Below are 26,335 nucleotides of genomic sequence, written 5' to 3'. Positions count from 1 at the left end.
GATTGTAGCACTGAGTACTACTGAAGCTGAATATATTTCAGCTACAGAAGCTTCAAAGGAAGCTATATGGCTCAGCAGACTTGGTGAAGATCTTGGCATGTCTGTTAGTACTCCTGTGTTAGGATGTGATAGCCAGAGTGCTGTGTATCTGGCTAAGAATGCCATGTTTCATTCGCGCACCAAACACATTGATGTGCGACATCACTTTATCAGACAAGTTTTGGAGGATGGTCTAGTCACATTGACCAAGATCAAAACACAGGATAATCCTGCAGATATTCTCACTAAAAGTCTTGGCAAAGCTCAATATGAGCATTGCATACAGTTAGTGGGAGTTACTTGAATGTTCACATCGGACCTTTAAGTGGGAGGTTGTTAGGTGTAAAGGCCCGTAGTTCACAAATTAGGTAATTATTCATATATGTGAACACATTGTTCACTTGGACAGGACACCTCCTTTTATAATGTGAACACACCACTTTCTATGTAAGTTTAACTAATATAATAACCTTCTTTTTTCTTGTGTACCAATCAAGGCGGTTGGGTACACCAAAGATCTGCGTGTCTCTACTCTCATCTCTACTACAGTCCTGTTTGCTGAACGTCATCTCTAAATGGCTGATCTGTCAAACATCCCTCTTTACCTTTAACCAATTCTATTATAAAGAAAGTATACGACACACATACAAGAGGTAGACTGATTAGGGTTTAGTTAATTAGTGCTTAACCTTAATCACACTTAAACTCAAGTGAAAGATTGAGGATGTGGAGTAAGACCTCTAAATAAGACTATATGAAAGGAGAAAAGCTTGGAAGGAAGAATAACTACCAAAACCACCAAAGGGCGACCTCTATAGCTTTTTACATTGGGATTGGGCCTCTCATACATTAGAATGCCATTTGCCTTCTAGTTTTGGGTGAGATTTACTATATCTTGCTTTTTTCCAATGTTCCTTTTGAGCTTCCTATGTATTTCGGTGCCGATGTCCTCATGGTCATTGTCTTGGATGGCAGGTACTTAACACAAGTACTAAGAAACAAGAAATCTTAGTGTTACTTGGATCTATGAAAAAGCTACAATCAAGCGATAACAAAAAACAAAGAACATAGAAGAATTGTCTAATTTCTTCCTTTGAACAAAAGGAGAAAAGGCACTGACACAATCAAAATTCAGAGTTTTCTTTGTTATAAATTCTCCATCATCATTTTTGAAACAAGTTAAACAACCAGGAAAACCAATGTAGGACGTAAAGTCTCGAAGCTTGATTAAAAGAGGACACATATTATCTTTAGGACCTCTAAAACATAACTATATATTAACAAAGCCTCAAACATCTTTCTCTAAGGGAAGACAAGACAAAGACCATATATAAAACAAAACAAACCCTAAGAATAGACAAAGAAAAGGTCACCTTATATGAGAAAATAACATAAAAGAGACAATACAAACCCCAAGATTTCTATAAGAAACCACACACACACACACACACACACACACACACACACACACACACACACACACACACACACACACACACACACACACACACACACACACACACACACCCACACCCACACCCACACCCACACCCACACGCACACGCACACGCACACGCACACGCCCACGCCCACGCCCACGCCCACGCCCACGCACAGGCACACGCCCACACACACGCCCACACACACACACACACACGCCCACACACACGCGCGCACGCGCATGCGCACCCGCCCGTAATGCCCGCGCGCGCACACACACACACGCCCACGCCCGCCCACGTGCACCCGCCCACGCCCACGCCCACGCCCACGTGCGTGCGTGCGTGGGTGCGTATGCACGCACACACGCACTTATGAAGGTATTGGAAAACAAAGATTAAGTGTTAATAGCTCTAAAACAAAGATTATGCTTGTAAAGAGCCAAGAAAAAGATAAACCACGCATTATGTACAATAATGAGTTAGTTGATTGTCTAGAAAGCTTCAAATAACTTGGCCTTGAAGTCCCTTCAAATAATAGATGGAATGAATGTGCTACATGTTGCCGAGAGGCCGGAAAGAAATCACGTACACATGCAATTGTGAAGATATTAAGTGTTGGGTCCTCAAGAAATATCTTTTTGACACTTTGGTGACACCGGTGCTTCTCTATGGGGTGGAAGTATGGGGTGGTAGAATCCCAAAATCTACGTGGAAAGAGTTTGAAAATGTCCAAAAGAATTTTCTTACAAAGTCCTATTTGAGATGGAATAACTTCCCATTGAGATAATGGCCATGGAAAGGGTTGTCGAATACATGCCTAAGGTTCAAAAAAGCCCCTCACTCGACTTCCTAGAATTGCATAAGAAGCAAGCAAAAATATCCAGAAGATGTATGAAAACAAAATTTTGTGTTACGATTAGATGCATCTTCAACCAAGCCCAATCCTTGCACGAATTTCTCTAACAACCACGATGTGCACTCTTGATTGCAACATTCATTGGTAAAGTTCTTGAACATCGAGAGCTGCCACTCACTTTCATATGTATCACGTGAAATGTAATATTTTTGGTCTCATAGGTCATATTTGACCTTCGAAAACAATAATCTCTCTCTCTCTCTCTGTCTCTCTCTATTGCTTGCTTGCGTGTTAAGGCTCACAATAGTCTTTACAGGCACGCCAATAATTGAGGGAAGAGCATGTGGCAAGAATTCCATCATACCTTAGAGTCCACAATTTCTCAATAGGGCTGGAGGTTAATGCGAAGGCTTTTATCATCCGCAACCCAAGAGAGGTCACTGATAAAGCATAAAAACTCAAAATTAACCTTTGCCATGGGGAATGAACAAAGATAAAGAGGGGTTCAAAGACTAATGATGGGACAAAAGAAGATGTAGAAGTAGAGAGGATATTCGAAAGAAAGATATTACATATTAGACATTTTTTAGCATCCATAGAGAGGCCAAATTTAACCTAGTGGACCAAACAAATTTTCTTGATGTGTGTCTCCTTCCTAAGCAGGGACGGATATTCATACTTCAAAGCACAATCTCGATTTGTAAATAAGGCGTACACATATGAGCTAAACCTTCTAGGTGTTCTCTTTAGTGTGACACTCAAGTCATCACCCCCTCTTAATATGTCATCATAGCTTTCACAAATTGCATTATAAGTAGAGCATGTAAAAAGCAAGTGATACTCAACCTCTATTAGCCCTTTCTTCATATCTTACATGTCCTTATATTTGGTTGATTTTGATGCCATAATGCGAGTTTAGTACCTAGCTTGTTTGATTTAGTGCAAATGAGTGTTATCTCTATGAGAGTTAATACTCATGTTAGTAATGAGATAAGGTTGCCTTATATTACATTCAACGCTAGGGGTGATGTTTGCAATGTAATATTCTAATTTTGTCCTTTTGGCAGCTTCCCGATTCTTCCTTAGTGGTTCCATTAACCTTTCTTCGATAACTACATATTTCATAGCATTAGTCAAAGGTCTAAGAGATCTTCTTAAACACATAATTTGAATTGTCTCCTTAAAAACATTGTTTGAATCTTCTCAATCTCATTCCATGCATTAAGAGGGATAGTGCCTCCCCACACCTCAACTCCATAAAGCAAAAGTTGGGTTACCATGACATTAAATAACATTAGTTTCACTTCCCATCCATGAGTATCACTCTAGTTCCATTGATTTTCCAACATATGATAACTTTTCCAACCAGATTGAAGTTTAGACTCAAAGTATATACTCTATTTATTTGTGACACGTTCATGGATACCATGATACTTAAAGGTTTGCAAAAATCATACATGTTCTCCCTTATATGTAAGCGTAGGGTATCAATGTGGTTGGATGGTTCACACTACCACCATGTTTTATTCACTCTACAGTTCACTACTTTAGCAAAAATCTTCGAACGCTCCAAGTAAATGTTGCATGCCATCAACTTCATATGAAATGATAACCACGTCATCCACATATCAAAGCAATAAGATGCTTTGTTGCATAAGTTTTGGAGCATCTAATATTTCTTCTCTTGCAACACGATTCACCACTTTTTTTGATTTATGAATGCATAAACCAAAGAGTGTAGGTGATAATGGGCATCCTTGCTTAACCCCAATATCATTTAAAAGGTATTTTGAGAATCCATTCTGAGTTTTTAGTTGGCATCTAAATTTCCTAGATAATCATGCAATAACAACTGAATACATTAATGGCATGCCAATTTCCACCACTTTATTCCAAAGCTCATTTCTCGGTACTATATCGAAAGCTTTTTTAAAATCAACAAAACAAAAATGAGTGTCTTTCCTTGTAGTTGACTTTCTTCCATAGTTACTTTGAATGTAACCAAATGATCCACTACGAAATGTTTTGGTTTAAAACCTAGTTGCCAAGTGCTCGTTTGTTTCGACTTTCAGTCCATGGACTTACCTTTTGCTCAATGATAATATTATACAATTTAGAAATAGTTGAGCTCACCATGATTGTATGATAATTCGATACTTGATTCTTATCTCCTTCTTTGGAAATTGGCCTAATCCAATTCATGAGCCGATCATTCAACAAATCTTGTTTAATAGCTTGATCCATAAAAGTCATTATCCAATGACAAGTATGTGGCAATGTCCATTTTAAAAGCTCATTTCAATATATGTATTACAAGGTGTGTGAAGAATTGGTGATGATTCTATGCAACGGAAGAACTGTGTGTGTATGTGTGGAGAGAGAGAGAGAGAGAGAGAGAGAGAGAGAGAGAGATACAGAAAAACAGAAAATTGTATTACTAGAAACATAAGAATGACCAATCGTTACAAGGAGAAGGAGAAGGTGCTTATGTAGTCACCTTCTCTCTACGTTCTCTCACAAGTATCGCCTCTTGGGAAAGAGGTCGTGTCTTAACTATTTAAAGAATATGTGTCATAGAACATTGACTTCTATGACACACTAGTTACTATACAAGGAGGTGGGGTGTTCACACACTTGAGTATTCTAGAATGTGTTCCCACACACGGGAAGTTGAGTTTGATTCTCAACAAGGTGTTTCAATGTTCTTAACCATAAGAGAATTGCCTCATTCATATATAGACTCCGTATATATTCTAGCATCTCTTGAATTGTCAATTCACCTTTGATATCTTTATGCTAGTTTTTGTTCGAGCTTAAATAACCTTTTCTTTTTCCTCTCTTGTGTTTAGAAGAGAAGTATGATATTGCATTTGGGAGGGGTCTCTCTCTTTTTTTATTATCGTAATTACTTTACCCTAGTGATAAGTTGTTAGCACTACAAGCACTGTGTTGTGGGTTCGAAACCCAACTTCCTCACCTCTCTATTATATATACTTCTTATATATCTCCTAATTCACTAGATGCCATTGTGGAATGTAGGGGTTGAACCCATGACCACCTGGTCTCCATTGGGCAACTTTACCAACTGAGCTACATCCATTTGGGCGGGTCTCTCTCTCTTTTTTATTATCGTAATTACCTTACCCTAGTGGTAAGTCGATAACACTACAAGCATTGTGTCTTGGGTTCAAAACCCAATTTCCTCACCTCTCTATTATATACTTCATATATATCTCTATTTCACTAGATGCCACTATGGAATGTAGGGGTTGAACCCATGACCACCTGGTCTCGATTGAGCAACCTTACCAACTGAGCTACATCCATCTGGGTCTCTCTCTCTCTCTCTCTCTCTCTCTCTCTCTCTCGTAAATAATGGCTTTCATTACGAAAGAAAAACACCACCATGACAAAGTAACTACAAAGTATAGAACCCTTCTATCTATCTAGGGATCTAAAGACTACTATGACTCAAAACTCAATGCCACCCTACACACCAATTCAAATGGCGAATATGATGATATGTAACATTGCAGAGTTCTCTCTCTTCATGGTTGAGATTTTGTGACTTCTCTAGCACTGTCAACTGCCACAAAAGAAGTCTTTTTAACTTTAGAACATATTTTCTCACCCCAACTTGCGAATCAAAAGTGATGGCATTCTGCATATTCCAATTAAACCATAGCCCCCAATACCTCAAGAACTCAAAAATAATTTGGAAATGAGGCGTTGATTCATTGTTCTCCATACGTGCAAAAACCCAATTGAAGGAATATAGGCTTACTCTAGTTAGAGATATCCACACTAAACTGATACACCTCCAAACCATCCTTGCTATTGGGCATGAAAGAAATCGATGGCTACTATATTCCAATTCCATAGAACAAAAGAAACACGATTCTTTACTAATGTTTCTTTTTTTTAATGCATCCCCCAATGGTAAAGCTCCAACCATAGCTCTCCAAATAAATACGTTAGCTCGTAGCATCAATCGAGAACACCAACTTGCCTTGATCACATGAAGGTACCAAGTAATGGGCTTATGAAAACCCCATATCTTTAGACCACTTATGTTTGTCAATCAACTTGTGATAAGCAACCTTTGTTGAAATCATAGTCAATCTCTTATTTCCAACAAACCTCCAATCAAGCTCTTGAGATTGCCCATCTAAATCAGGAATTGGTTCATACGAAGATAACAATTCTCGCAACTTATCCCAAATAAAGGTATAATCTTTTGGAATACGAAATGTTGATCTTGTTGTTCGAAAGGCCATTAATATTCTTTGCGACACCAACATAACATCCTTGATTGTTACCAAACCCAATCTAACCATCCGATTAAATTGAAGGTTAAGAATTTGTTTACCTTCCCACCTCAACAACCTTGATGTCATCAAAACCTCCATTTGTAATTGGCACATCTCCTTTCTTGTGGAGGATGTCATTCCACAAAATCCAACATACTTTGCCAAGATGTCAACAAATGATTGACCATCATAGATCCAACACATTTGACATCACTACCAGAATTAATTACATTTCGCCAATTAGCTTCAACCTTCATGTTTCCAAGCTTAATTCTGTTCTTCTCTATAAAGTACGCCACCATTTCTGTCCAAGGTTGTACATCTTCAAACATAAATCGAATGAAAATAAATTGATGAGCCACCATATGCTCATATAGATTCAATATTGACGCCCCACCAAGACGCTTTAGAGTACAAACATAATCCCATGTGAACCACGACAAGGCACTTTTCCCTTTTCTTTTCCATAACGACATTCGCATTGAGTGTGACAACATTTCAAGAGCTTTCTTCGACCATGGGAGCAAAGGAAGATAATAAGACACCATAGAGATCATAATCGATTGGACAACCTTAAGTTGTACATGAAAAGGCCAAAATTGAGACCTCCAATACATAAACTTATCTTCCAACCTTTTGGATACCCATCAATAAGTTTCACATGAGAAACTTCCACCCCAATTGGATATCCAAGGTGATGAAAAATCATACCACGATGTACTATCTTTCCTGACCACCCAACCCTAACACATCTTGTTCTGTACATGAAATGAGGACAGATTTATGCATATTAATTCTCAACCCTGAAGCATTTGAAAACAATTTCCACACATCTCTTGTCTTACTAATATTTTCCCGATTAGGTACCAAAAACATAATATGGTCATTTGCGAGAGCTTAAACAATACATGACTTCCTTAATGGCAACCTTAGTCCAAGCAATTCTTTCTCCATAGCTATAGTGTATAACTTAACAAGAATAGGATGTGTCACAATAGTGAATAGTAAAGGAATAACCGAGCATCCTTGTCTAATGGATCTCCGAATAGAAATAAGTTGTGTTACTTCTCCATTAAACATCACATGTGAAACCAAACCCTCCTCTAATGTGTATATCAACTTAGACATATGATCACCAAAACCCATATGAGACATCAATTGATTTACAAATGACCAATCCACATTATCATAGGCTTCCTCGATATCCAATTGTAGTAACACTAATTGTTGTTTAGACTCCTTTGCATAGTCAATTGCTAGTTGAACATTTAAAATATTATGTAAAATGTCTCTTTTTGCTAAGAACCCATATTGAGCATTATGAATAATAGAAGGTAAAACCTTATGCAACCTATTGGCCATCACTTTTGCAAAAATCTTATACATTCCCCCCATCAATGAAATAGGCCTCCATTGAGCAAAGGACAATGGAGAAGGCACCTTCGACAAAAGCTAAATTTTCAAACCAATCTTCCAAAAATGAGGCATTTCCCCTGATGCCCACATCTTCTAAAATAAAACTGTTGTCGTAGTGTATTTCGTACACTACGTGAAAAACGCATAAAGTACCCGATTCAATAAATATGAAGAAATAGAAGACAATATTAAAATATATATTACATCCATAAGGCAAGATTCAAACCTTGTACCTCCATGTTAATAATTTGAAGCCTTAAGATTATACTAACACATCATAAGTGTTAAAAAACTAGATATCCCACATAGAAAGCTTCTTTCACGCATATTTTCTAGGAAAAAAACATTAGTTAGAAGAAAACGCATGATCAAAAAGCTATTCATGCACATCTCACGTGTGCATGAACACTATTATTAGAAGAAAAAGCATAATAGATAGCCTCTTCCATCACGCTATGTGGAAAAAGAGAAGATATATTGAGGATAATGGATTCTTGGGTTTTTGATTACGATCTAAATATTGATTAATATAATACTCGTGGGATTCACGAATTTTCGATCTACCTATTCCAATCTATTCTAATTTATTATTAGGGTTTTAAATATTAATAAAACTAATATACTTGTGGGATTCACGAGTTTCTATATCTCTCTCTTGCAATATATTCATATTGTTATTTGCCTTAACATTCTCCTCCTCCTAGTCCATAACCTCAGCGGTTTCCACCTAACTCACACAACGATCTGACGCTAAAAGACCGGACACAATTTGGTAGTGTCGTAGTGTATTTCGTACACTATGTGAAAAACGTATAAAGTACCGGATTCAATAAATATGAAGAAATAGAAGACAATATTAAAATATATATTACATGTACAGTAACCATTCGGTTAAGTGCGCACTTTGATCTCAAGGAAAAAGTGCACACTTAATCGAGCCATGCACTTAGGGCTTTTTACATGAAATTTTTTTCCCCCAAAATGTTTTTCTCTGCACATTTTCAGAAAACACCAACCACACATCCACTCTAATCACTCCATGATTATGATCATACCCAAGTTGATACTCTAATCACTCCCATGTTGTTGCTCCCCACGATGCTGTTCACTGTTGATGCATACATCGCTGCCCGATTTTGTTGCAAACTATTTCTAAATCATGTTTTTTGAAAATATGCATAATTATAGCAGAAATTTGTATCATGCATGTTTTCTGAAAATATGTATAATTATAACAGAAATTGGTCAATATTTGGAAAACATTGTGAAGGTTTCTTTTAAAAAAATGATTTGTAACAAAAATTTATGAATGTTTTTACAAATATTTATGGAGGTTTCTATTAAAAATTGATTTGTAATAGAAATTTGTGAAGCTTTTTATAAACATTTGTGAAGGTTTCTATGAAAGCATTGATTTGTAACATGAATTTCAAAATAAACATTGCAATAATTGAATAAATTGTTGGTTCTCTTCAAAGATTGATATGTAAACCTTTGTCAATGTTATTTTAATCATCAGATTCATTTATAAATTGACTCCTCTAATATAGGAAATCATGATTTTTTTATGATGATCGGGCTTTTTACATGAAATTAGCTTCTCTAACATAAGAAATCATGGATTGTTTTTTATGATGATCGGGCTTTTTACATGAAATTAGCTTCTTTAACATAAGAAATCATGGATTGTTTTTTATGATGATCAGGCTTTTTACATGAAATTAGCTTCTCTAACATAAGAAATCATGAATTGTTTTTTATGATGATCGGGCTTTTTACATGAAATTAGCTCCTCTAACATAAGAAATCGTGTTTTTTTTCATGATGATCGATCTTTTTACATGAAATTAGCTCCTCAAACATAAGAAATCAACCTTCAAATAGAACATTTTTCTTGTTGTGTGTCAGTTGGATCCTCAACATACAAAATCAACCTTCTAATAGGGAATTTTGCTTGTGCATCTAATATGATAGCACTTATTTGTGAGGGATTTTTCCTAGTGCTTTGGCATTCCTAATGATTGGAGAGGTAGAAATAATGTATGGAACATAATTTCTATTTTTATTGATGATTTTCTTGTTTTTGAAAGTTTGGAACATAGTTCCAATTATGTTTGATGTAATTTTATCATGAAACAATGTAATTTTCTTGATCTAGATTTTGACCCCTATAAAAAGTGCACTTAATAGAATGGTGCACTTAAGTGGACACACACTTAACCGAATGGTTACTGTATAGGGCAGGATTCAAACCCTATACCTCCACATTAATAAATTAGAGCCTTACCATCACACTAACACATCATGGATATTTAAAAAATAGATGTCCCAGATACAAACGTTATTTCATGCATATTTTCTAAGAAAAAGCTTTAGTAAAAGGAAAAGCTTTATAGAAAAAGCTACTCATGCACACCTAGCAAGAATGAACACTATAATTAGAAGAAATGCATGATAGATAAAGTGATTCATGCACATCTAGTGTGCATGAACACTTTAGAAGAAGCATGATGCTTTCCATGTAGGAAGTCATACTTAGCCTCTTCCATCACACTTTGTGGAAAAACAGAAGATGTATTGAGGATGATGGATTCTTGGGTTTTTTATTATGGTCTAAATATTGATTAATATAATACTTGTGGATTCACAAGTTTTGATCTTTTTCTCAATCTAATCTAATCTATTCTAAACTGTTTCAATTTATTACTATGATTTTAAATATTAGGTTAAACTAATTCACTATATTCGTGGGATTCACGAATTTCTATCTCTTTCTTGCAATCTATTCATAACTAGACTCGTCTTAATATTCTCCTCCTCCTAGTCCAAAACCCATGCGGTTCCCACCTGACTCACACAACGATCCCATGCCGAAAGGCACGACACCGTAATAGGCCCCTTTAATCACATATTTCTTAAAAAGTTCATTTGTTAATCCATCTCACCCAGGACTCCTATCATTAGCAAGATGTGACATGACATGTTCTACCTCATCCTCTGAAATATTAGCATCTAATGATTGTGATACATGATTTTTCACTCCATTAAAAAATACCTCTCTATCCTTTTCAACATTATCATTGAGACACACTTGTACATCCAACAATTGTGTATAATATTCTATGCATTTTTTCACAATTTCTTGAGGATTAGAACACATGATACCATTTTCCTCTAACCTTACCACATTATGTCGTGCATGTGATTCATGAAGGTCATGAAAAAACTTATGTGATTGACAATTAACAACCTCCATTTCTTGTCTTCGTTGTAAGATCATGAATCACAGAAATTAATACCTCATGATATCCCATCAACTCTACATCTGTTGGCCAATAAGTTAACAATGAGTTGTATTTATCAAGCAAATGAACTAGGAGACTTAATTTCTTTCTCCTTTTAAAAGCATGGTGAATTCCATAATACCTAGTTAACCTCTGAACATTTGCAACAAATACTTCCCACGCTTCATACCCATTAAATTGAACACAATAAGGAAATGCATCAATCAATTGACACATATAGGCATGGAAGACCTCATGATCCAAAATTGAGGAATTAAAAATCAACGACAATTTTCCTAAAAACTCATGAAAAGCTCTAATTGAATGGCGATTGAATTCAAAAATTAATGGGAAATGATCTGATATAATTGACACATAAGACACTGAAATATCCAAAATCTCTAGTAAAAACCCTTCGGTATGCATTACATACATTTAATCCAACCTACTCCAAGTATCCTTATCTTGAGTCGATTGAAAGGTATGACCACGTTCATCTCCCTTGATCCATTTCCATACATCCCTTAACATGACTTGAGTCTCAAAATCTCCCCATTCTTGAGCCTCTAGTCCATCCATAATAGAGTGGATAGATGTTGATTGATCGGTCTCACAACAAACATTAAAATCTCCCATCAATAAACCCGGTCTACCATTATCAAGCACTGAATTTAGAGATCTCCATAACAACTTTCGTTCTTGTGAAACTTTTGATGCATATGTGACAACTAACCAAAGAACTTACCCTTAATAACATATCTCTAACACGATAATTCTAAATTCATTTTACGCAATTACTTTTGGGTGAAATTTATCACTTATGAACATGCCAATCCCAGAATAATCTCCATGAATATTGCAAGCATAACATAATGTATAACTCTTAGAATAACTAATTAATCCAGCATTACGATGATCTTTATGCTCTATTGCACATAAAACATCCCATCTCTCACTTAACACAATCCTTTAAACCTCATGCATTCTAAATCTAAAACACAATCCCTTCACATTCCATGTAGTGATCTTCATACTTTATTTTCCCCTTTAATTCGAGAAATCTCCTTCTCTTTCACTGCTAATGTTTCTGCCATATCGTGGAATAAATCCCCTAAGATTGCATACGAATTACTATGGGAATGCAAAACTCTAGACCCCGATGGCTCCTCATGTGAATGAGGCACCAGTTTTCGTTTATTCCAAGGAACATACAAATTACCTTTATCATCAAAAGACAATTTCTTTGGATAGTCCTCTTGATGACCCCATGGTCTATTCAGCATGGAATTTGTTTATTGAATCAGTGTTACCTTCTCCATCGATACATTATGCCCAACATTCTTATGAAACTTCTTCATCTTTCCAGAAACTATTGACCATTGCCCTTCATCCTCTAGAGCCTTTCCATCCATGCCATTCACAATTTGTGGTTCCTTTATTTGTGCTAAAATTGTCAGTTTGAATCTGATAATGCTTTTTAGGCTCTTCCTAGGCCATAAAATGCCTCGGCCCCCAACACACCATGATGGAAACAATGTCTTGCAAATGTACCCCATTTAAGACGAAAATAAATAGGAGGCATACCAGAGCATGCAATTTGTAAACAACATGGCCTCTTTATAGTAGTATTCCAAAGAATACACATCCGATATCAATTTTGAGCATTATCACTAGGAGGCACCAAGATCTTTCCCAACTTTTCTATTGTTGTTCGTAATATTGGCCAGACCACTGAATAAGTGCACTCTACCTCAACCCATATAGGACACTTTTGCTTTAATATATCTTGATATTCCACTAGTGTCCTCCACGGAACAATATGAACCAAACTTTTCTAATAAAAAATAGGCAATTTATTGAGTAATTTCTCTTTATACTCTTGTGATACCAAAACAACCTCATACCCATGAGGACCGACATAAACATCTTGAACACAATCAACTTGTAAAATCTCATGTAACCATTGTTTAACCCTCCAAAGGAAAGGTATCTTTTAAAATTTTAGCAAATGAGCCCAAAAACTCCTTATTGTCTATTTCTACCTTAGCCACTTCATCATCAACAAACTCCTCAACAACTTTTACATTCTCCCTTATACAATCTTCCACTAGTATAATTTTCATGCATCTTAAATGTTCCCGATGACTATCATCTTTCTCAATATCATCTTGTTGCATTACATTACCATAAGACATTTCATTACTATTATCTCCAATACATCGTTGTCTTTTACCATCCCCACTTGGACTCGATATTGACTCAACCTTACATGCATCCTTTGAGGAGTTTGAAGAATCATCTATATTCATGAAAACACTAATATCCATATGGAAAAAAATATGAGAGAGCTTACTTACAAGTAATTTTGCTGGAGAAGGAAACAAAGCAAGCGACCATGAGATGCATACAATCGAATGTCAATTTTACTTGTAACGTTTTATAGAAACCACCAAATGATATGTGCCCTAACGTTTTACACTCTCTATGCAAGCTTCGCAAAAAAAGGTACATCAAAAATAGTTTTTGAAGTCCCTTTTGGTTGTGCGTGCTCTTTCTCTAAGCCGTCCTTCTCTCTCTCTCTCTCTCTCTCTCTCTCTCTCTCTCTATACATGTGATGTATAGAGCCCATTCTATTGTTTGCCATTCGAACAATTGTTTCCATGTGACTTAGCTCACATTCATTGCGATGTGAGGTGGGGCGTTGGGGCACAACTGATGAGAGTGGTCAACTATGCACACTTTGATCAAAACTAGTTCAAGAGTATGAGTATCACACTTTGATACAATGCTTTGCCTTTGATCATATTCGATTATAGATTGACATATTCGCATCCGTGGGGTTTCCCATTCTAATGCAAACAAATACGTATACGAATGCATGATCAAGTATTCGTTTAACCCCCAAAAAAGGGAGAGTACAATAACTCCCTCTTTTAGTTTCTTAGGATACAAAAAAGGGACTTAACAATAAAAAGGGACATTAAAAGAGGGATTTGACACTAATAAATTTTTATAATAAATGTAAAAGTATTCGTTTTATTTTTAATAAATAAAAAAAATAAAATAAAGGGTCATTAATTCCTCACTTTTTCTTCTCTCAAAATTTATGGATATTTTTATCTTGACATTAAAAATTGGACTTCACACTAATCATATTTTTATAATAAATATAAAAATATTTGTTTTATTTAAAATTAATTAATTAAAAAAAGGTTCATAAACATTCCCCTTTTTTATTTGACACTATAAAGGAGAGTTAATACTAATCATATTTTTATAATCTATTAATGAATGATTGTTCTTTTTTTAGTGAATTAAATTTATTTAAATAAAAAAATGAATTAATTAATATTTTGTATATTTATTTTGCAAAACGAATGGTTTTATAATATTTTTGGGGTCATTTTGTATTCTCGAATATTGCGAATATCACGTATGGAGAATATGACGAATATCACACATGTGTCAATCTATGTATTTGATCATGCTTTCCACGCATCTTTGACCAGGCCCAATACTTGCATGTAATTATCTCACAACCACAATGTGCACTCTCGATTGCAACATTCATTGGTAAAGTTCTTAAGCATCGAGAGTCGCTACTCACTTTCACATGTATCATGTGAAATGTAATATTTTTGGTCTCATAGGTCATATTGGACCTCTAAAGACGATAATAAAATCTCTCTCTCTCTCTCTCTCTCTCTTCTCCACACCTCCTAAAAAATCCCCCCTTTTATGTGTCATTATGAGCAGTGTTGCCTTTTGACGGCTAACATTGCCTGTCATGAGAACGGTATTCCAAAATTTTTGCCCGTCAAATTGACGGTTTGTCAAAAAAAATGCCCTTCAAAAAGTAAATACATCGAATATTTGTACGAAACAATATATTATATCCTTCTATCCTTTGCATCTTTCCAAATTTCATGTACACGATCCCATTGTATTTCTTCAATGCGTGGCCCATTCAATGAGACTCGCATTAAATCATCTAAATGCTCTATATTCAATCGATTTCTTTTCATCTCTTTGATGAGATTTTGCTTAGAGAACCCTCTCTCACACGAAACTGTGCTAGAAGGAATAACCAAAGTAGCTTGCCATAATTTCATCAAATGAGGGAAACTATCTTGCTAATCCTTCATTTTGCAAAACATACGCCAAGCTTCATGCATAGTATAGCCTTCACAATTTAAACGTAAAGTGTCAACAAACCTATAGAGTTCCATTTCACAAGCCTTTGCATCATGTGAAATTTGAGGACATGCATTGACATCAACATTTGGCTGTAAGTGAGAAATCAAAATTCCCAACCATGTCTTTGCTTTACTATCCCTAATCACATCATCATTTGCATAATGGCATGGGCTGAATAATTTTGCTGCATTGAAGAGGCTTAAGTCAGGGAATCTTGCATTTAGTCCATCAATAACATTTTGCACATAATTTTGAGATAGTTTAATACAACTTTCAAGTGATCCATCTATAAATGGCCTCATTCCCTTAGATTTTGCAATATTGGGATTTGGATCATTTTGACTTGCTTTATCCATAGGAATTTGTTTGAAGTATAGTTCATGTCTATATGTAACGCCATCTTTATCCTCTATTTCCAAAAACCCAACTTTAGAACATCTTAAGAACTTGGATAAATACATTGTTCCATCCGCAAATGTGTCATTTCTCAAGAAAGACCTCCGCAAATTAGAAATTGTAATATCAATTTTTGCACCAATTGAAGTTACATCCAAATTCTCTTTTTGAAGTTTCAAGCTCAAGATATTCATCAAATGCAACACATCAACCATCATACAAAAGCAAAATTGCACACTATAGATACAAGCTTTATTATACCACTCGTTTAAGTTCTCTTTCTTCCAAATAGTAAGTATTGCAGGCATTATACTCACTAGTCTTTCCATGACTTGACCACGTGACAACCAACGAATATTATGAATTTGTAATGGTCTATGAGCATCCAATTGCATTTGTTCCAAGAGCTCTAAAATTTCATGTGTCCTTTTGGTACTATTGTTAGCCCATGCATATACCTTATTTGCAATTTTTTCTACAAGAATGAGCTCAGGGATATCTTTAGATACATCTGAAATAACCAATGCTTCTCTATGAGCAATACAATGTACACCAACCAAATTTGGGATATCATTTTTCATTAATGTTACTGTTCCAATTTCACTACCAATCATTGATGATGCACCATCAGTTGCCAATCCGATCAACTTGTTCATGTTGAGGCATCGATCGCCTAATAGATGCTTAACATGTTCATATATAGTTCTACCTTTACCATTGGGAATTTTCAGCAAACCCATATATTCAGTTTGCTTAGGCCCACAACCACCCCATTGCAAATATGTAACATACATAATGAGATGCAACTCTAATCCATTGTCAGTACTTTCATCTAGCATCAAAGAGTAGTATGGGGAATTTATTAGGTTTGAGCTTTGAATTTCTAGAAGATATTTCCCGAAGGCAACCAAAAATTCATATCCCCCATATCTACTAGTATAAGATATATAATCATGTTGCTTAGGCATATTAGGCACCTCTAGTAGCACAACCAAATCACATAATTCTTGGTATGTAGCGATAGACAAATCTTTTTTTGCAATAAAGTACATGAGTTTCATTGTTGTTATGACCTTATTTTTGTTAATATCATCCAATTGTGATACATGCTTTGGGATGGACATTGCTTTCCCTTCAACATCACATATCCACTTTGATGCACATAATTTATGACCACTTGAGTTGACATGGGTCAAAATTGCATCAAGTTGCAAAGTAATGCATCCAGAACCAAGACCCCAAGGCCCATGACTAGCGTATTTCTCACACCATGCACATTTCATTAATGTTTTGTCTCCTTGCACAATGCATCTTATCCATGGGAATTTATCTCTCCATGCTTCACGGAATTTTCTCTTAGGCTTTTCTTTAGTTATATTAGAGGAACAACTCTCTCGAGTTAAACTCTCTAAATCAGTCCCAAACATATCCATATCCTCATTTAAATCATTGTTTAGATTTATGTCATTGGTATCGTTGGGTGGTTTCCATGCAAACATCGCACTGATGGTTCGTTGGTTTTTTCTTTTAGGAGCCATAATTATTCTGAATAAGAAGAAATGGGTCATGTAAGAGAAGATCATACCATCAGTTCAAAACAATCACTAGCATCATTAAACCCATACATATTAGTTATGACCTGTTGGGCAATGAGATTTTACATGAATATAATTCCCAAACTTTTGCCCTTAAAGAGGACAGCAATACTAGTTTTGATGGACTAGTAAAAGAATTTGGTGGTATATCTACTTCATCTAGAACTCAACAACTAAAACCAATGAAAGCCTAGAAAAGGCGTGACAAGAGAGCAAACCAAGAAGCTAAGAGAGAACAAAGAATTCAAGAAAAGCAAAACAATGTGGTGAGTGATCGGATGGTGGAAAACGAATTGCTTGAAGGAAAATAAATTGCTTGAAGGTGTATCATCCCACACCATCAAGGAACCATAGGTGCAATCAAAAGAAGAAAACATGACACAAGTACGAGCAACATTCGTAGTTAACAAAAGCAACAATGATATTAGGCAAGCCATTGTAAATTTCCGTAGAGGGAAATATAAGAATGATTTAGCCATTAATAGAGTCGGAAAATGCTCTGGCCATCAACGTTGGATATGTAGTAATTTCCTAACCATAGGAAATAACTATTGATATGATGAGATGGATCATTGTTAAAAGTTGCGGATTTTTATTGATTTTTATTGATTTTTATTGAGACAATAAACATTAGTCTCTATTAATCTAAAGTTCATACCAGAGAGAGAGAGAGAGAGAGAGGACGCAGGCAGAAGAAGAAGAAGATCCTCTATTATCTAAAGTTCATACCAGAGAGAGAGAGAGAGAGAGAGAGAGACGATGTAGGTGGAAGAAGAAGAAGATCCATAAGGAGAAAGGCCTCGAGCCCGATGATTTTGAAGAGTCTGTTGCACAGGCTCGCTTTGATCTCGAGAACACTAACCAGGAGCTAAGAAGTGACCTAAGGGATCTATTCATCAATTCTGCAAAGCAAATAGATATCAATGGAAGCAGGAAGGCTGTCATAATCCATGTGCCATACAGACTGAGGAAATCTTTCAAGAAAATTCACAACCGTCTTGTCTGTGAACTTGAGAAGAAATTCAGTGGCAAGGATGTTATTTTCATTGCGACAAGGCGCATTATGAGGCCTCCCAAGAAGGGAACAGTTGCTGCTCGTCCTAGAAGCCGCACATTAACATCTGTTCATGAGGCTATTCTTGAAGATTTAGTCTATCCAGCAGAGATTGTGGGAAAAAGAGTTTGTTTCCGTCTGGATGGTTCACGTATAATGCGAGTATATTTGGACCCCAAGGAGAGGAACAATACTGAGTATAAGTTAGAGACTTTTGGTGTTGCTTATAAGAAGCTAACTGGAAAAGAAGTAGTGTTCGAGTACCCTGTACAGGAAGCTGCTTAAAGACGTTTTATCTTGGGATAGTTTTTGAGGTTTCAGTTTTTTTTTTACACTTTATGGTGTAAAATTCATTTTGTAGGAATTGAAGGTATCAATGGAGTCTTCATGTGTATGCTTATCCTCTGTAAGGATACATTAGAGACATCCTTTTTTCTGCAATCTATTTCTGGAAGTGAGGCAAATATGAGCAGCATGCAAATATATTCATTAAGGATCCTATTGCTTCAATGAGGATGGTTTAGTCTATTTTAATCTTAAACACACACACACACACACACACAGAGCTACCTTAGATGGGTGAGCAGGACTGTTGTAGGAGATGTTGCTGAATCTATGAGTAGCAGGCAACGAGCAACAAGCTTCGAGTAGGTAGTGAGCACTGAGTTGCGAGCTTCCAGCAAGGTGCAGGGCTGAGGGAGCAACGAACAAACAGGGAAAAGGGGGAAAAGGGGGGAAAAGGGAAAGGAAGGTCTTAGATGGGGAAACGGGGAATTGGGAAGTAAAGATTCATAATTTAGACTCTATTAGTTTTTTTACCTTTTTGTTACACACATAGTGACATATGTGAGCCTTTCAAATTCCTACACTTCCAATGCAACTTGAACAATTTGTTCCTACTACCTAGGACTATACTACTATAGTATTGGTCTTAGTAAAATTTGACGGTATTATGAAATTTTAAGCCTTCATTTTTACGTTTTCATAAAACATATGCCCGTCAAGATTGACGGTTTCATTTTAAAATTAACTTTCATATACGGTTAAATTTGCCAAAAACGTTCAAAACGGCCGTCAAAAGGCAACACTGATTATGAGACAAGTTTTAACCCCCATTGTTTATTGATGCATTTACATCTTGAAATGTTATTAAATTCATGTTTCGCTTAACAAAATGTTCTAGGAAAAAAGGGTTTCGATAATACCCTACATGTAGTAGTGGATGTGAATTGCATAGGTATAGTGGGGATATAGGTCATGTGCATTGCAAGCAAACCTAGTGTTTATGTGCTATCTGGGATCAACATCTGTGAGAATAAAGAGAAATAATGATCATGATCTTTGTCATTATCTATGTTAAATGCTTTCATAAAAAATGAAGATAGACTATTTGTGCTTGATTTTTGTGTAAGTTCAAAATCATCAAATTAAATTTCCCAAGCTACAAGGGCTATCCTTCATATTACCCATGATATGAATGAAAGAGATATTACACATGACTCACAATTAGATGCTTAACGCTTTTTCCATACATTTAATCTTTCATATAAAAGCAAAGTTATATGTATTTTCATTATATTGTACATATCATTACAAAAGTTCCATCATATCCTTTCCAAAGATAACTTTGGTATCTTCACATATACTCTTACATTCCAAGTATCTAAACAATATAACATATTTTAACTAGTACTTTTCGCATAAGGAACCAAATCTCACAATGGTATGGCATGATTATCATCGACATTTTCAAAATGGTATATTTGGAATAAATTAACCATGAATAACATGTCACACCACATCGATACTTTTGTAAAAGTTACAAATGAGGTTGTCACTAACTTTACATCTAAACCTCATGATGTTCCACTGTCATAAATGCCATTCTACAAAGGAGATGTATTCCCTGTTCCAACAATTTGCCCTCTTTTTAGGTAGTTTTATATGTTGAGACATCAACAATAATTACTAACAAGACAACATTTCGCAATATGAGATTGTTTCTAAGTGGCTTTTTAAAGATTTACTACATGTAAATGGGAAAATATAAATGGTGTACCATTTACAAATTGAATAAAAAAGGTTGCATTTAACTTTACATGGAAAATTGACTAATTACGATGGCGTTGAAATAGCTCTTTAATTTGGGTCATATAGAGGGTTTACATATGGTAAACCGCATATTTCACAATGTCATTGTGCATATCTTTGTCAGGTAATATGTCGAACTCAACAACGAGATGATGACTAGATGAAGTTCCCATCAAAACCCACCACAGTAAGAGGGAGAAGCTTCGGAAGGACAAAAAGACATAAAAGATAAAAGCCACCCACATCTCAACCTTATAGCCATGCATTTCACTACATTCTCATCTACTTGACATACACAAACTACCAAAATATCAACAAAAGCTTCTTCATTTACCCTGGTCCCTACCCTAATGTGTGTTTTGAAATGTGAAAATTTTGATTTGACAAGCATATTTTTTTATTCCTTTTCATTTATATAACATGAATTCAAGGAACTTAGTCCTAGCTAGACAATGGATGAATCTTTATACCATAGAACCTTATATAGACCCAAATAAATATAATTTTCTCTTGTACATTAGTTTTATGACATTCAATGGCACCTTTCTACCTACCTTATTGAATGCATGAAGGGACGAATTTTATTTCAATACGACAATGAGACATCAGTAGTAACTAACTGTGTACAATGACAACAACGTTACATGGCCAAATTGGAGACTCCATGAAAGAGATTGTATAATAAGTGGGATATCACGAGGAGAGGCAATAAAATGGTGCAATGTAATGTAATGTGTATGTGTGCAATGTAACATAAACAGAAATAAAAGAGATTGACTAGTAAGGGGGGCAATACGTAATAACTTAACATGAATGATGTGGGGGCCAAATTATTATTATTATAGAAATTGAATAATTTCTCTAAGTCAACATGCATCGTGGATCAATACAAGCGCCCACAAGTTTTCTAAATCCACTATATGACTTTGCGAGGAGCCTCAAATGTTAGGGGTCAAATTGCATTGTGTGCGTGGATGTGTTTGTATTGTCAATCAATCGCCCGCAAGTGTCTTTGCATCCTTACTATATTTCTCGTAAAGTCATTAAAAGCAACTCAAATTGAGTTGGTCTTTAATTGACGAATGTTTTTGGTTTTACTAGGTATATAGGAGACTTTGTTGTGGGCTTTTACCTCGTATTCACAATTCCCACTTGTAAATAGTATGATGTGTGTGACATTATCATATACATATGTATATATATATATATAAGGGCCTTAAAGATTAGGGGAGTACCTTTAGGAAAAGAAAGAGGAGATTTGAGAATTTAGGAAACAAAAGAGGAGGCTTTGAGACTTTAGGAAAGAGCTTACAGAAAATTTAACACACTATATCACTATATAATACTGTACCTGTGAAATATGGATAAGGTTCATACAGCCTTGGATTGTGTGATCACTACAGGGTTTTTGATGGGCAATTTGTGGAATGGGTCTTGTGATTGGGGCACAGCATCATCCAACCCCCCCAATATTGTCGCTTTTTGGAGGTGATTACAGCAATTAATTTGGTGATTAATGCACTAGCCTTGGGTGATTAATGCACTGAATTTAGGTCATTAGCATACTAATTTTTGGTCATTAATGTAGTAATATTGGATCTTTGATCTACTAATCTTGAATTATTAGTGCAATAATAAATTATAATAGGTCTTTGATGGAGTAATCATGGGTCATTAGTGCATTAATTGAGTCCAAATCAAATTAAATTAGTTCAATTGTCAAGCAAATTTTGTTAATATGCTAACTTAAAATTGTTTGGCGACCTCAATAGAGATTTATTCCATCATCAAGCTTGTCTTTTTAATTAAAATTTTGTATCGTTTAAGTCTTAAATTTGAACTCGAGACAAACCCTCAATTGATTTTAATTCTTGCATGGTGTCATTCTTCGATGGGCTTTTTGTTTTTCTTTCATAGTTTTATTTTGGTAATGTTAACTCATTAAATTGATTTGCTATTAATTATTTTACGTTGAAAGATGGTCTATGCCGGCAAATGTTTCTTAAAATTGACGAGCATGCTCATGTAAATGCAAAAAACATTAGGGATGCATACCAATTTGCTTTTCCCTAAACATAATCTTGAATTCAAATATGTTTTGTCGGGTTCTTTTCAGGATTGTGGTAGTAATCGGAGGGTTTTGGGCGTCGATAACACTAATGCCACCATTACTAACGTGTGGGTATGTTATTGTTGTGATGCTCATGTGTGCCACATCATTTGCAACATTGGCTTCGCATCTCACGACAGATATCGTCGACCCCGACATTATAGACATTGTCGAAGGTGTCAACCCAGAGGCCATTCATGCACTCCCCACTCTCACTTTTCATGCACATGATCCTAGTATTTCTCCACTCACCACGGTAAGTCTCTCTCACACGCTCTCTCTTCTTCCTACTATAAATATTTCTCCACTCAACATGGGCCAAATTTGGTCTTAGAAGACGTTAATATATCTTTCTTTCTTCTTCCCTTTTCTTCTAAATAATAGCTTTCATTACCAAAGAGAAAACACCACCATGACTTTCTTAACATGAATTTTGGATCTCTCTTGGATCCACACCCTCAAGACTAATAACTTTGGATTTGTTGACGATCCAAATCTCTCTCTCTCTCTCTCTCTTCAAAAGTTCATTGTTCATCCATACTCTAGCTTTGGTCAAGATTTTAAATCATGAGTGGGAACCTCACTATCTTTCTTTTCAAACACATCATGTCTCACGAAAATATGGCCTCTTGTTTGAAAATTTGTCCTCCCTACGGAAGCTATTACCCTTCATGTCACCATCTAGGTTGTTAAGCACTTTCTTTTAATAAGTTGGCTATTGTGAATTCTTCAAATTTCAATTATGCACCACCTAGGAAGCATTTCACAATGTTTTATCTCATTGTAAGGCAACACTTAATATGATGTTGGCACATGAAGGACCTAGTATTAATGCTATAAAATGTTGACATGGCATTACTTCGCATGCTAGATCTAATACTCCATTAAAAGGAATGGGTTGCTTCAATCCACTTCTTAAATTTTAACTCAACAAAATATCCAAAATACCCCCCTCATATTAAGGGTGTTGTCAATCCTACTCCCAATAAGTTGTTGATAAAATTAAGGAGAGAGGGTGAATCTTTCTCTCTTCAGCATACTAGCAATTATCACATAGGAAAATCCATAGCAAAGATGAGACAACATTTTAAGATTTAATCTCTCATTGGTTTATAGGTCATTTTGGGATCTTAGCTTAATATATCTTTCTCTATTTCTTGAACTCAAATAATGTAATGTTCCATTATAGCCTTTGTTGTATGTGTATATGCCTATGTGTGTGATCATTTCTAGGTGAAGGACATCACACACGTCAGATTGTTTATATTATATTCATTTTCTTAAAGGGGGTAAAAATGTATAATTAATCCCTCCCATTATTGTCTTCATATAGTGTCCCAAAGTGTAGATTGTTCTCTAGATAAGATCGCACTTTAAAGGACACATCTTTATCAACTCTCATATTCGTCATGTGTTTTAGAGTGACTCATAATCATATAGATGTCAAGCATTTGATACAACATGTTGAGATACTTGTGCATAGACTTGATTTGTTTCTAGAAAAGTTGAATGTGAATCAATCAAAAGCATACAAAAAAGTTCTTAAATGCATGGGAAGAAGAGTCCACTTTATGTTGTCATTAAAACTCAATGTCAAGGCAGAATTAAATTCATGGAATATAATTGCCAAGAATGACTACTGGGCACAATCTTGTGACCCACACTATGCAATTTTTGCCTCTTTAATAAGTTACCGATCAAATAGGCATTCATGGCATACTTATCCCAACATACATCTTACTATATGGACTTTCAAAAAGTTTAATTGCAAGTTTGATATACATGAATTGGTTTTATAGTTCACAAGTTCATGAACACTGTCTTGAATCATGACTCATTAATTGATCCTTTCTTTGCATAGAAAGTTATCAATAATTATAATACTAACCATATAAATAATACAAAATGTTTAAATAACATAGATATATATTTTGATTTGTAGGGTTCATGTTGTATTTGCCTCACAAATTACTCAAATGGTGTTCAACTTCGAAAACTTACATGTGCCCATACCTTTCACATCGAGTGTATTGATGAGTGGCTTAAATTACGTCCAACTTGTCCCCTCTGCAAACAAGATATTAGAAGATTTCCAACACTCAATGACATTGATGAATGTCATGAATGAAAGTTATCCATCATCTGCCTTCAAAGTTGCCAATCATCTCGTATGTGCAAGCTCATTCTACCTTTGTCATGTGCCTTATACATACAATATGTTACCCATCAAAATTTCCCCTCAAATTTGCCATTCAGTTTTGTCCCTAAACTCGGAGTTATGAGGCTCACAACAAATGTATATACTATAGTTTTAGGATACTTGAGCTTGTATAGTGCAACAACAATTGTATAGTGTGCTTATGTAGTAATGGATTCTTGTTGTTTTATGCTAATCTTTTCTTCGCAAAATAAAAGAATCTAATTAAAGAGAACATTTAGTGTAGAATGAAAATTGGATATTTGATTTTGAACTTTATTCTAGCATTTAAAACATGGTTAAAAAGTAAAACAGGTTGATAATTAAATGTGAAGTTCCAACTTTGGCTTGATGATAGTGAACTTTGGATATATTTTCACCTTGATTTATAAAAATTTCATCCTTAAACTTTGGCAATCATGCTTTGTTAGGACAAATGATCATGCTCATCTCAATCTCTTTGTTAGAACTGTGTTTTAGAATATAAAAAGCCAATTAATTGTTTAGAGTTGCTTTATCTATTCCAAACAATCCATAATTATATGATTAGACAATCTCGTTTCCCAAAACATAAACATGGTCAAGCATGTTTAGCCATCTCACACTTAGGAACACTTAGTAAGCTATGCACCGAGGAGAGATGTGTCGATCAGGTGAATACGAGATGCACTAAAACATGTGTGAGGTGGTTATTTTGTCTCATGAATGACTTTTGATCCATGTATGATATCTTTCTTGTTTAAAATTTTCTCAACTACATGGACATTATCAAATGCCAATCAATAAAAGAGAAATGAAGCATCAATTTGCAACCGTAACTAAATGATTAAGAAAGAGAGCAAAACTTTTACATGATATTTTAAGGTCTCCATTAAATGAGCCACTTGTAATGTATATACTAATAAAATAAACTATCCCCATAAATAATAATAATACACAATTGACATACTCACGGTTGAGAATGTTACCTTAAACCCCCCACTTGGGGTGTTGCTTGGGACCCTAGTGACTCAGAATATTACAAAAGACTAGCCTCTATATTCCATCACCTCTTAATTGTATGGTATTTTATATTAATTCCGTTATATGGGTGCCTTGCCACATTGAGACTCAAAACTATACAAAGGTCAAATTCATGGAGCTTTACTTCTATTCTAAGTTCTAACTCCAAAGTCTTGACCATAACTACCGTCATGCCCTTTGAACAATCAATCATGATTCTAATAGGTTCACCCTAGGAGACTAGTATATAATCATTTTTTATGTTGTGTGCCCTTATCAATCGATTGGTTTAGATTGTCAAGGTTCGAGATTTACTCTACAAATTAGGAGAGAAAGTAAAAGAAAA

At 35.3% G+C, this 26,335-nt stretch overlaps 1 protein-coding gene and 1 pseudogene across 1 annotated transcript; both read left to right on the top strand.

The window, feature by feature from the left end:
* The first annotated feature begins 17,446 nt into the window (after nucleotides 1-17,446).
* On the top strand, nucleotides 17,447-19,099 carry LOC147849932 (small ribosomal subunit protein eS7z pseudogene; annotated as a pseudogene).
* A 2,821-nt stretch (nucleotides 19,100-21,920) lies between these two features.
* On the top strand, nucleotides 21,921-25,183 carry LOC147849931 (uncharacterized). Its single transcript, XM_087336917.1, has 3 exons — nucleotides 21,921-22,168; nucleotides 22,797-23,046; nucleotides 24,733-25,183. Exons 1-3 carry the CDS (start codon nucleotides 22,041-22,043, stop codon nucleotides 24,916-24,918), a joined length of 564 nt encoding a protein of 187 aa, XP_087193043.1. The 5' UTR covers nucleotides 21,921-22,040; the 3' UTR covers nucleotides 24,919-25,183.
* Nucleotides 25,184-26,335: the final 1,152 nt, after the last annotated feature.

Source organism: Azolla caroliniana, unplaced genomic scaffold (genome assembly GCF_043228905.1).
Source record: "Azolla caroliniana isolate FFs.n. ecotype wild unplaced genomic scaffold, voAzoCaro1.0.p SCAF_22, whole genome shotgun sequence".
Lineage (NCBI taxonomy): Eukaryota > Viridiplantae > Streptophyta > Polypodiopsida > Salviniales > Salviniaceae > Azolla > Azolla caroliniana.
This window is presented reverse-complemented; position numbering and strand designations above follow the sequence as displayed.